The following is a 13,133-nucleotide window of genomic DNA, read 5'->3' as shown; positions in this document are numbered from 1 at the left end:
TATATATAAACTGTGAAATATATTACATTGACAAAAAAAGCAAAAAAGCAAAGATACAATGCTTAAAGCATTGAACCCAAGAAAGCACTATATGGCTTGTTTCCATTGGGGTCCTGTGTATTCAATTCTTCGAAACAGACAAATATACAATACTACTAACATCATTTAAACGAGTAGTAATCAAAAAGAAAAATATGTACAGTAAACAGTTTTCTGGTGATAGGCTTGGACTTTTTACAGGTGCTTGTTTCCAAAGTGTATACATAGTTGGCTGCTTATTTGGGCTTGCTTCACAATTCTTCTATTTTAACCAGTGGTTTTCAAATATTTTCATGTCAAGGACCCCCAAATTAATATGTATTTGTTCCCCTAACCCCCTTCTGAAATGTTTTTTTTTGTGCCAGGGGAGCCCAATGCCATATTTGTGTTGTTAGAATGTTTAAAAAATCTTCAGAATATTCCACATTTTATTTCACGATTTTTTGAAAATAGCAGATCTACAAGCTGACAACGCGTCACATCGCGACGTGTTGTCAGCTTATAGGCTATATAGGTTTAAAGTGCTCATAGTGCCCTAGTTCAGTGGTTCTCAACCTTTTCAGACCATGACCCCCAAAATCATCATATTTGAACTGGGGACCCCCCACCCTGATACGCACTTGGAATAGTAGGAGTTGAGGCATTACATTTAGTTTGACTCGTTCCACAGATAAATATTGTGAAAATAGCAGATCTACAGGCTCGTAGAAAATCGGCTATTTTCACAATGTTTGCCTCTTTCTTATATTATTTAACAATTTGGCAAGGTTTGGGGTTAATAAATAGGTATTAAAAGTCCTCAAACCGTCATCTCCCCCTCCCCCCCCCCCCCCCACCCCCACTGAGGCCTAGTTGCTTCTTTTGTGCTTGTTTTCCTAGATTTTTTTTTTTTTTTTTTAGCTTATTTCTCTCACAACATCTGGCACCACTGTTCAGTGTGTCTTCTCAATTCAACATGGCGGCTGCCCTGGTGGAACATGTTGTTGCTGACGCTGGTGCGTTTCTGAAGAAAGCTCCTCTGCAGGTGAGCTTTTATTCATTCATCTTTTTTTATTTCTTATTCACAAGAAGCATCATATGAGTCCAAACATGAATATATATTGTGGTTTTGCTACGTGGTCATTACACTGTTATTGTTGACTAACCATCATGCAGCTGCAGGGAGGAGCGAGCGCATGTCTGTTGTGCTTTTTTTTATTTCAATGATCCCAGTTTGATTGTGCTTTAAGGTCCACATTTGATACGATTTTTAAAAATATATTTTCATTTTATCTTTGGGATCTCAATCTACACAGTAACATTGTCAGTGTTCATTTTGATTCTGAGTGTACAAATGGAACCAAATGGACCACAATGGAAACAAGCCCCTATAGGGCTTTTTGTGTTATACTTTTATTGAATTTTTCATTTTCCACAGATTTATGTTTTACATGAATGTATTCAAATAGTTGGACTGGAATGGTATAAATCAGGGGTCTTCAACGTTTTCAGGCCAAGGACCCCCTAGCTGAGAGAGAGATGAAGCAGGGACCCCCTCTATGTATAAAATTGTGTGTCATCTTTTTTGTTTTACTTGGTCTGCTCTTTTTCCCCCTCTACAGCATACCTCTTTCCAAAAATAGCCGATCTACAAGCTCGGCTATTTTTGGCTAAAGTTCTCCTCAGAAAAGGGATGCTATAGGGTTCAAGTGGTTAATGTTGAAGACCTGGTATAAATGAAAGGCACGCAATTCAAAGAAAACAAAACAAAAAGAAGAAAGGGCAACTACAATGACCATGAAACTATACAGTCAAACATTCATCAAAATGAAAATAAACTCGACACACATGGGCACATTATCCTTTTATCAATCACTGTAAACTGTACCTCTGTACTAATTGCAAACTGTTCTATAATTTTTATCCCTCGATTTTTTTTAACCCTATTTTTCACCCGGTGCCAATTTGCTAAGTGATCCTGGGCACTACACCCCCCCCCCCACCCCACCAGCCTAGGGAGACCAGGGCCGAGCTCATGCCTCCTTCAATGCATGAGAGCCAACTGACCTTCTTGTCACCTGACAGGGGGGAGTTTCCCTGGTTGGATGTAGCGCGTGGAAGGAACACGTTATTCCAACCAGTTCCCTTCCCCTCCATCAGGCGCCCCGGCTGACCAGGGGGAGGCAGTATAGTGACCATGATTACTACATGTTTTTGTGAGGGTATTAACTACCCTAGGAGACACGGGGAGAACATGCAAACTCCACACAGAGTAGGCCCTTTCGCCAACCCCACCTAGGCCTAATTGCAAACTGTTAATAAAGTATTCAATCGATCAATCAAACCAAATGGACCCGGGCCCATTTGGTTCCATTTGTACATTTTGTTAACTATCAAGCATTTTTCTTGGGCCCACCTAGAACCCTCAAGGATTGCTTGGGGTCCCCGGACCCCAGGTTGAGATACTAATCGTTGTGTTTGTTGCAATCGCAGGACATCGGACAGAATATCTACACCCTGAAAGATGTGGTTGATGAGATTCGAGACAAACCCACCAAGAGGAGTCTGGCAGTCCTCCCATACCAACTTCACCTCAAAGAGCCGCACTCTGAATACATCAGATTCGGTACATGTCATGTCACATCATCAATTTGACATAATAAGGTCAATGATATTACGCCTTCATCTTTTCAGATTGCTGTCACAGCACTTTATATCTGCCCTCTGTTTTCAGTGACTGAATTCTCCAAGAAGACAGGAGACTATCCCAGTCTCTCAGCCACAGATATCAAGGTGTTGGCTCTGACCTATCAACTGGAAAAGGAGCATGTTGGTGCAGACCATCTGAAAAAAGAGCCGGATGTCAAGGTAAAATGAGCCACGTCAACAATGGGTAAATTAGACAGTGGGTAGATGGATAGCAGACTTTATATTGGCCATTCTGCGCCATGTGCATGTGCCTTTCTGTGTACATTCTTGCTGTTCTGGAGCTTAGACTCAGCTTGCATGAAGACACATACAGTATATTGCCTGTATTGAGTTTCATTTACTTTTATGACGACGCTACTCCTGTTGCTTTCTGTATCCTTTCTGCATATTGCTGTCTGAAACACTTAACTTTATAAAGTTTTATCCCGTCTTATCTCTTAAATAGGATGTAGTAAGAAACAATGACCGTTTTATTTTAGGTTCAAGTTCAGAGCACACGGCGACATCCGGAGGCTCCAATAAATATTGCAGGATTCCACTTCCCCTCCAAGGTAAGTCTTTGCTCAGATTTGGTAATGGTTGCGATGACATTTTTAGTTATCTGAATGTTTTAAATATCTTTTACAATAAAATAATCTTTACGCATTCATAGTCATGATCACATGTAAAAATAAATGTCAAGGACATTTGTAATTGGGTCGATGGCCCTCTTTAGAAGTCAGAAGATGGGGCATCGAGTGGACGACAGACACAGTACACTTCCTCTGAGATTCCAGAGTTTAACAGCTTCCAGTTCTGGAGGAACCCACTGCCATGCATTGATGCTGATCTGTTGGACTTGCTGGTGAGTTAACTACAATGGTAATGTTACATAAACCAAAAAAGCATACAATCCAAGTGTCAAATAATAATAAGAATAATGTTTTATTTTTTCACTACTGAGTCAAATTAAATGGTGTGAATTGTGAGGAGCACTTTAACTGTGAGAATAAAACTAAGGCCTTTTTTAATGAAGTTGTGGAAATGTGCTTCCTTAGGATATATAGATAAATAGCACTCATGATAAGAGTAAAAATATGTTTCTGTTGCATCCTTTTTTTCTTTTTACCCCGTTGCTCTGTAGGAGGTTAACTGTCTATAAGAGGGTTGGTCTGTGTTTTTTTTTCCGTTTGGAGCTAATCTAGCGAACTGCTGGACCGATCAGTGCTAAAGTCCTTGTGTTCTCTGCCAGTGTAACTTGGTACCGGCCTCTCGAGATCCACATGATTTGATTTTAGTGTTTTGGGTGAACTGCCCCTTTTTAAGTTGTAATCGTGTTGTTTGTTGATTGTTTTTGCTCGTAGAATGTGGAAGGTATTTCTGTATTAGACAACAGTGGAACAGAGACGTTGTCCCCAACAGAAGACATTCACGATGATGAAGTGAGTGAGGATACGGATGAGGATGATGATGAAGATGATGACGAAGACGACGATGATGATGGAGGTGGTTGGATCACTCCCAGTAACATCAAGCAAATGAAGATGGAGTCAGGTGTGACAGCTCCAGCTGATGTTAAAGTGGGCTGCCTGACTACTGACTTTGCCATGCAGGTAACGAACGGATGGGTGGCGAAATCATGTTTCATGAAAATGATTCTGTTCATTTGGAAAAACCATATCACTTGCACAGTGTAACATGAACTTCAGGGTGCCCTGGTGGCTTAAGCAGTTAAAGGAACCCTTTTACTTTCACAACTCTTTCTGTCCTTCTCACTAATGCTCACTACCGTATTTTTCCATCTAAATGCTTGAGGCGGGCTGTGGTGGATATGTAAAACAATTCACCTGCTGATGACGTTATCAAACTACTTTATTTTTTCCATTTTAGTTGGCTAATGTTCCAGGAAAAGACGGGATGTAATTTACATTATCTTACATTATCCTGGTGATGACCCATGATGTCATCACCAGGTCTATGATATAAGTGTCGAAAACTTAACCATTTGAACTCTAGTGTCCCTCTTCCGGGGTGTACATTCGGCAGATCTACAACTAAAGTCGAGGCAAATGTATTCATATAGCATATACTTGGGAATACGGTCATTTATGTGGCTAAGTGTAATGTCCTAGGTTCAAATCAGGACCTGTTATGTGTCAATAGGCTCTGTGCATAACTGTAGTCCCAGTTCTCAGAAGGTGTCCTACTTGAATTTGTTTGAGTTCCAGTTCATTTCCCCATAGCTTCATTTGACTGTCTCAGCAGCAGATTTAACACATGTGAAAGTGTTGTGTGTGTTTCCGGTTCAAACCTGCTGCCGAGCCAATCAAATGAAGCAATGGGAAAATGAACAGGAACAGGAAAGTATGCCACCTTCTGGAAACTGGGACCACGGTTATTCACAGAGCCGATTACACCCTCTCTACCATGACTTTCCTTTCTCTTCCTGTCTCAGTAAAGTACAATGCTTCACAAAGCTCTCTTTATTTTTATATAAACTGTGAAATATAATATATCACATTGACAGTGTGTCTTCTTTCCAGAACGTTCTCATTCAAATTGGACTGCATGTCCTTTCTGTCAACGGAATGCTCATAAAGCAAGCAAGAAACCACATCCTACGATGCCACGCTTGTTTTAAGTGAGAACATTTAATCCAGTATCTGTATTCTAAGTGTGATTTTAACTGATATCTATTGTTATTTCAAGAAAGGGTTGTCTTTCTATTATATTGCACTGATTTCTTTTTAAATTCCATCAGTGACTATCATTGCTTATTTGTGCAAGCTGTATATTGTCATACATTATCTAGTAGTCTATATACTACCTCTGATCCATTTGACTGCACTATTACTTATTGTGAATAATACCTATACTCGGTAGTATGCATACATCCAATAATTGACATTTCTTAAACTTTTGTTTTTAACTTTGTACATACCTTTTACGTAAGTCTAATGGCCTGCATTGTTGAGAACCCCCTATGTAAATATTTGTTTGCACTGTTTATAACTATTGTGACAAATTAACTGAAAAACATTTTCATTGCAGGACTACAACAAATATGGAAAAGGTATTCTGCCCTCACTGTGGCAACAAGACATTAAAGAAGATTGCCGTGACCATCAATGAGGATGGTAGCATAAACATGCATTTCTCCAAAAACCCCAAAGTGATGAACCGAAAGGGATTGAGGGTAAGATAAATAAGATAAGATAAATAACACATTCAAGAGTTGCAACTTGCGAGCTCTCCTTTTTGAAAAATAAAATGGACAGCATATCTCTGAAATGTGTGGTTCAACATGCAATCTCCTTTTTATATACACCAAATTCAGATCAGTACACAATATATTGCCAGTTTACAAACAAGTTCAGACCAATAAAATAAAGATTTATTTTGTATCACTCAGTTAAAATCTCATGAACTGAGACAACTTTCATCTCTCTTGTAGCACTCTCTGCCCATGCCTAAAGGTGGGAAACACACCAACAACCCCCATCTGGTGGAGGACCAGCGCTTCCCCCAGCAGAGGCCAGCTCGTAAGGCCCAAAAGAAGACGGATGTTTTAAACCAGGACTACATGGCTACTGGCTCGCCGTTCTGCGAGACCGATATCTACAGCCGCGCCGCCAACCTGAACATACGAGACAGCCAAGGCGGAGGTGGCAGACGAAGGGTGAACCCCAATGCCGCCCCCAAGAAGTTTGTCAAGAAAAGGTGAAGACGTGTTACAGCAAACGTTATGCGGCCACAATAAGGGACAGAGATGGGCAAAAGGAACGCCAGCTAAAGCAAGATGAAGGCTGTATCCCATTCGGCAAAAAAGAAGTAGTCATACTATATCCACAAAAGGCCAAATATATTTTGTGTACTTCTGTATGGAAGAAAATCTATTTTCAGTGACCAAATTGTCATATTTGAAAAAGGTCCCAAATACATAAATACATTTTTGGCCTCTTTAGTATTTTGATTTATTTATTTTTTTGCGGTATGAATTAGCTTGCCTCTCAAGGACAACTTGCATTACCCATGTTATAGGAGATTGAATACAAACAGTATTTTGTTAACTGACTCTGGAAGTTTTCAAAAGGTGAACTAATGTTAAATTAAACCTATTATTAAACCCTGTGAAAACGTGTTGTGAATTGGCTTGTCCATGTAACATGCTCTATATTACTGATATTAAACATTACGTTTTTATTCACGATGACAGCTGTTCTCCACCCATTTTACTGTATCAAACAAGTAGAATGATGACATGAGACTGATATTACCTAGAGTTGATTTCAGAACTTTTACTTTAAATTCCTTAAAGCTACAATCCATTTTTGCGTGTGAAAACATTTCACACGTCATTTTAACCAGTTATGGTATAGTACTATAACACACCAACTAGCATGTCATCACATCTGCAGTGGTTGGAGGTGGTCTCCCTGCTATTCTATTGAAACTTAGATCATGAGGTTGGGTAGGACCACTACTGGTTGACGAGGTATTGCATGAAGCTCAAAGCCTAATATTTCCTCTGCTCAAACAGTCTTTCCGTCTTAGCAGTAGAAGTTTTGGGGCCTGCTTCAGTTTGAATCCAGAATATAAATCTTATGGATTGCAGTCAAGTGACAGTGATTTATGAAGAATATTGCTAAATCTTTATTTTGTTTTGTAACGCACTTTATAAATCTGTTAAAAGCGCGAAAGTTTATTATTTATTAGACCCAAGAATCACTTATACCACATGAAACCTTAAGAAAACAATAAACTGGGCAAACTGATCTTATATAAAAAAAGATGTGTGACCATTACTCTAACGTAAACTCGTCTTGTGTGGCCTCCATTTCTAGTACATCGGGTCTCGGGTCATTTAGTATAGCGTCCAACTCGGGGTCAGAGAAGCTCTGAGCTGATTGAGCAGGCAATGGGTCTGCGGGTTTGGACTCGTTAGACAAAGAAGAATCCATTAAAGGTTCAGTGGGTTGAGGTTCTTCTGTAGTGTTGAGGATGTCACTTATGACAGGGTCAGGGATGCTCAGGCTACTGAGCTCGGTGCTGATGTCCACCTCAGGTGCCACCACCTCACGCTTTGGCAACACAAACTCCAAAGGCTCCAGAACTGCGTTCACGTCAACACGGCCCAGGTTGCCGTACTTGTGGAGTTGTGTTGGAGGAACGCCTGTAAGAAAAAGGAATAGAATAAAGTTAAATGCAAACATACCACAAAGAGTCTGTTGCAAAAACAATGAATATAATGTATTTGCTCTCTACACACAAGAAGAAAATATATTAAGTTGTACAAAACAAGTTGTTTGAACAGGTACTCATTTAAGTCTTAAGCACATGTACTTATAACTAAGAATTATACACAAGGGTGTATTACAAGGGTAATTTAGCAATGTGCAATTAGTGTTAATTACATAAATTACACTGAAATTGTACTGCATTCACATAATTCATTACATTTTGTACTGTATGCCAGATGATGGAAATAAATGCAGTTACTGGTGCTGCATTCTAGAGCTAGTCACTAGCCAGTATGGTTGAAGTGGCCAATTAAGTTGTCTATGAGGATAACTGCACAGAGGAAACAGCATTCCAAAACCAAAACAAGGTACAGCAGACTGCATTGCGGAGCTCAGTTTTTACCAGAAGGCTCAAGTGTACAGGCAGATAAAATACTCACCCAGAATGAGAGCTAACTGGGCTGGAGGGAACAAGACTTGCAAACAGCGGTTAAGGAAAGGAACCAGGTCCTCTGCGAAAGCACAGCAGAACTGGACAAACAGCTCTTTCTCCCTGCTGCTGAAGGCAGACTCTTCTGCTCGGTGGAAAACCAGGATCAGCTTGGTCACCTGGATGGAAAACAGAAATTAACTAGAAAATGTGCTCCTCGGAGCACAGGTCTCCGCCAGTACTGTTCCTGATTAATCCTGTCTTAAGTGTTACTTGATTAATCCTGTCTTAAGTCAAGTGTTACTCTGCCATTTCTCAGCCATTTCGTGATTACTCCTGTCTTACCTCACTTTGAAAGACGTCATGCGTCTCACTAGCCAATCAGAGCACACTCTTTCAACGTATTGTCACGTGTCACGTGAGGCTTGACCAATGTTAGCTTGGCCGAGGGGGGACGGGGACGGAAAGTAAAAACATAGTCTCCTGGCGGAGACAACAATAAATCAATTGGTGCCATATTATTCTGGACCAAACATACGGTACAAGTACATACATTATACAGCAGGGGTCTTCAACCTTTACAGGCCAAGGACCCCTAGCTGAAAGAGAGATGAAGTGGGGACCCCCACTACATATTGTATGAAATTGTGTTGCAGACTAAACCTTTTCATAGATTTCATCAGTGTTGTGTGAACTCATGTTTTTTAGTTTATTTCACTTAAACCCTCAATACTTGGTAATCTTGATCGTTGGCTCTGTACTTGATCTGCTCTTTTTTCCCCTCTACACCAAATCTCTTTGCCGAAAATAGCCGATCTACAAGCTCACAACGCCTCGCAGCGCGAGGCGTTGTGAGCTTGTAGATCTGCTATTTTTGGCTAATGTTCCCCTCAGAATAGGGATTCTAGGGTTGAAGTGGTTAATGTAAAAAAAAAAGAAGTTCCTATCACACAAAGATTTGTTGGCCCCCCTGCAGTAACTCTGAGGACCCCCTAGGGATCCCGGACCCCCTGTTGAAGACCTCTGTTATACAGCATATCGTAAATGTATGTTTCAAAATATAAACAAAATGCAATTTGGCCATTTTGGTTTAGTTACACAAGCATGCCCATGTGATCTCTGTGGACGGTGGGTACATCACAAAACGTAACATACTCATATGGAGACCACTTTAAACTCGATTTTCAGGCCGCGCACACATTACCTTCATAAGTGCATCCTCAAGGTATTTGGTGACCTCCTGGGCCAGCCCAATGGGGCAGCACAGCCGCAGGTCGTTGAAGGCAGTCAGGATGTTGTTGAGGAAGCAGGCCAGGGGCTGGAAGTCCAGAAGAGCCATCGGCGGTTGCAGGGTGCCAGGCTGTGTGCTGGGCACTACCACCGGGATGGTACCACCCAGCATCGAAGGCAGGGAAATCAGCGTGTACATGTTCATGTCCTCCTGGAACTTGTCGACCGCCTCCAGTACCGCTTTGTGGAAGGTGTCCGCCGCCACCCTCTGGAACATGGGTGGCAGCTGGCCCCGGAAGTCCGCCCCCACCCTACTGAAAGACAGGCCAAAGTACATGCACTGACCCAGCAGAGAATCAAGTCGTCCACCCACCCCACGCTGGAGGTCCCTCTCCAGGGTCTGTAGGAACTCGGCCACCTTCTGCACCACCCAGCCATAGAAGATGGCACTCTCGTTGATCGTCTGTCCCGAAGGAGGCATTAACGGGTCCTCGTCGGAGAAGATGGCACGGTACTGGGTGATGATGTCAAACAGGTGGACTCTGCACGCCTCTATGGTCTTGGTAATGTGGAAGTACGGGTCGTCGCCGGGGATGGCGGCGAGGATGGAGTTCAGCCAGCTGCCGCGTGCCTGCAGGAACTTCACTCTCAGCTCCGCTTCCGTGAACACGTCCATCCTGCGGAGGTAGCCAATCACGCGGAGGCAGACGGGAAGCTGGGAGTTGCTGCGGAGCTGCTGCAACAGCTGGTTCAGCATGAGCTGAGCAGACTGCCGCACTTCCTGGACAATTCCCTGATGAATGAAAAGGTTATTATGTACATTTATTGCTTTGTTTAGACTGGAGCGTGAAGACTCAGTGCCGTGCTATGAGCTTGTAGATCTGCCATTTAAGAATAAATCTTGATTGTGCAAATCTTTGAATATATTTTTAAAGCGAACAATTGTAACTCAAATCATTGCTTCTGGGGGTCCCTGGAACAACATATTTTGAGATCCGTGGCCAAATACATATCATTCTGGGGGTTCTTGACACCGTAGAACCACTGATATTATATCAACATAAGTTTAAAAACAAAAAACTGTCTTCTAGGATTTAGAAGATATTTGTAGAATCCCCCAGAAGCAAAGATCTGAGTTACAAATGTTCGCTTTAAAAGTATATATATATATATATTCAAAGATTTTCACAATTTTCCTTTTTTCCCCCAAAAATAGCAGATCTACAAGCTCATAGCGCGGCACTCGGTGCCGCGCAATGAGCTTGTAGATCTGCTATTTTTGAATAGCCCAAAGAAATCTTAAAATGACACACAGATGCGTTCCCGGTCTTAATGGGTTAAAGAGGACAAGGCTGTAACGTTACCTGGATGACTGGCAGTGATGAATGCTTCTTCTCCAGCCTCTTGACGTACGCTGCCAGCTCCAGGGCTTCCTCGTAGTAGCCGTTGCGGACGCAGGTGTCCATGAGCTGAGGGATCTCCAAAATCTCCAGGATTTCAGTGTGGCGATTCAACGTGAGGCTGTTCATGCGACGACTGGCCCCAATCTCCTCTGCCTCTGTCATGAACCCCCTGGATGATGACAGACACACCACATGACAACATTAAGTTGTCCCTATTCATACACACTAAAATCCCTAGTCTAAAGTCTTCATTTATACATTTCTTGAGTGAGTATACAACTCATTTTACATCAGAGTAGGGTTTTTACTGTGCACTTTAATTTATATATATATATATATATATAATCATTAGTATTTAATACTATTGTATTCATACAACAATACTTTTGTACTTTTAATCAAGTAACATTTTGAACACAGGCCTTTTACTTGTAACAGAGTATTTCTACATGGCGGCAGTATTGCTACTTTTACTTAAGTAAAATATCTGAGTACTTCTTCCACCACTCCACTCGCTGACCTGCATTTTTCACCGAAGCCGGGCAGCTTGTCCAGCAGCGTGGAGACGCTGCTCTCCACACGGCCGAAGTCCCTGTAGATCTCCTGGGTGCAGTCCGCCGTGCGGATGAACGTCTTGTAGTTGGAGAAGGCCAGCTCCCGGGTCTGCAGTAGGATCTGAGCCCGTTCCTTTTTGAATGATTGATTGAATACTTAATTAACAGTTCGCAAAAAAACCCACAGAAAGAACAGTTCTATACAAGGTCTGCTAAAAGGATTAAACCGAAGAAAAGCACTATGGCTTGTTTCCATTGAAACATTTAGTGACAGACAAATATACAATACTATGCAAAAACATCATATAAACGAGAAGTAATAAAAAACACAAATATGTACAGTAAACAGTTGGGGGGGGGGGGGGGGGGGGGCTTTGACTTTTTACACAGGGGCCAGTTACAAATTGCAGCCACCTGTAAGTGCTCTTTTAGAGTGGTTTTGAAGGAAAGTAAGGATTCACATTTTAATGACTGTTGGTAGGGCATTCCATCCACATTTTGGTGGCATAGCAATAGAACGAATTTAACCCCTTGTTTGAGCCAAATCTGGGTTGAACGTGTTTAGTGGAGCTCCCTCTGGTGTTGTGTTTGTGGACGTCTTTAACGTTTTTGAAGTGGTTTGACAGGTACATGGGTGTAGTGGTGTAGTGTAACTTTAGACCAGGCCCATTGCAAGTTGCTGTCCTCTGTCCCAATGGTTCTCATTCTCAAAGTGGGGTCCGGGGACCCCCAGGGATCCTTGGAGGGGTTCCAGGGAGTCCCCAGCAAAAGTGGTTATTGGCTATTTAAAAATAGCAGATCTACAAGCGCTTGTACATTGCAATTTTTGAAAAATCTTGAATTTGCTTTGGGGGTTCCTAGCACAAAACATTTTCAGATGGGGTCCGCGGCCAAATATATCAATTTGGGGGTCCTTGGCACGAAAAAGTTTGAGAACCACTGCTGTACACCCTGAGCCATCCCACCCTAGCACAGAGAGCAGGGGTTAGGTTACCTCGGCCAGCCTCTCCGGCTCACGGTTCAGCTTCTCCACGCCGTAGGAGCTCAGCTCGGACAGATAGGCCGCGAAGTCCGGGTTGTTCCTCCAGTTCTCCGGGAAGCTGTCTCTGAAGATTGAAGCCAGGATGCTCTCGTCCTCCACGTCCACAGCTGCCATGTTTACTTCCAGTGATTCCGACACAGAAACCAGAACTAATATCTCAGGTCCACGGGTGGAACTTTTCTCTACATCAGCGATGACCGTGAAAGCACGTCACTAAATACTACTGATGAGAAGTTAAACATATTTCATATTATCAATGACAACAATAACACAAATATGAAACATAATTTGAAACAACCTGCTTCTCTTTCCGGGGTCTGGTCTTCTTCTTGTTGATTTTACGGCGGATGGCATCCAGCTTTTTGGTTCATTACCGCCACCTTCTGATCAGGAGTATGAATCAAACAAAAGGTTAGTTGCTAGGTGCCAGTGTTGCCACAGAGCGACCAGAAACAATTCATTTCACCTTCAAAATAAAACCAAAAATGAAGCACTCCAAAAACCACACTAGCGAAGTTGGCTTGATAA

At 42.1% G+C, this 13,133-nt stretch overlaps 2 protein-coding genes across 2 annotated transcripts; one reads left to right on the top strand and one right to left on the bottom strand.

Annotated features, from left to right (window-relative positions):
• The first annotated feature begins 984 nt into the window (after positions 1 to 984).
• nob1 (NIN1 (RPN12) binding protein 1 homolog) lies at positions 985 to 6,913 on the top strand. The gene is made up of 9 exons (XM_084067247.1): positions 985 to 1,063; positions 2,512 to 2,644; positions 2,753 to 2,886; positions 3,207 to 3,278; positions 3,443 to 3,571; positions 4,071 to 4,319; positions 5,250 to 5,347; positions 5,758 to 5,902; positions 6,161 to 6,913. The coding sequence occupies exons 1-9, from the start codon at positions 995 to 997 to the stop codon at positions 6,428 to 6,430; spliced, it is 1,299 nt and encodes a 432-aa protein (XP_083923373.1). The 5' UTR covers positions 985 to 994; the 3' UTR covers positions 6,431 to 6,913.
• Positions 6,914 to 7,099: 186 nt separating this feature from the next.
• On the bottom strand, positions 7,100 to 12,930 carry cog8 (component of oligomeric golgi complex 8). The gene is made up of 6 exons (XM_084067234.1): positions 12,558 to 12,930; positions 11,530 to 11,696; positions 10,971 to 11,178; positions 9,581 to 10,399; positions 8,387 to 8,555; positions 7,100 to 7,879 (listed from the first exon to the last, which is right to left on the bottom strand). The coding sequence occupies exons 1-6, from the start codon at positions 12,717 to 12,719 to the stop codon at positions 7,509 to 7,511; spliced, it is 1,896 nt and encodes a 631-aa protein (XP_083923360.1). The 5' UTR covers positions 12,720 to 12,930; the 3' UTR covers positions 7,100 to 7,508.
• Between the last annotated feature and the right edge of the window lie 203 nt (positions 12,931 to 13,133).

The sequence above is a fragment of the Gymnoscopelus microlampas genome, assembly GCF_963454915.1.
Source record: "Gymnoscopelus microlampas genome assembly, chromosome: 1".
Taxonomy (NCBI): Eukaryota; Metazoa; Chordata; class Actinopteri; order Myctophiformes; family Myctophidae; genus Gymnoscopelus; species Gymnoscopelus microlampas.
Note: the sequence above shows the minus strand (reverse complement) of the source record. Positions and strands in the feature narration are given on the sequence as shown.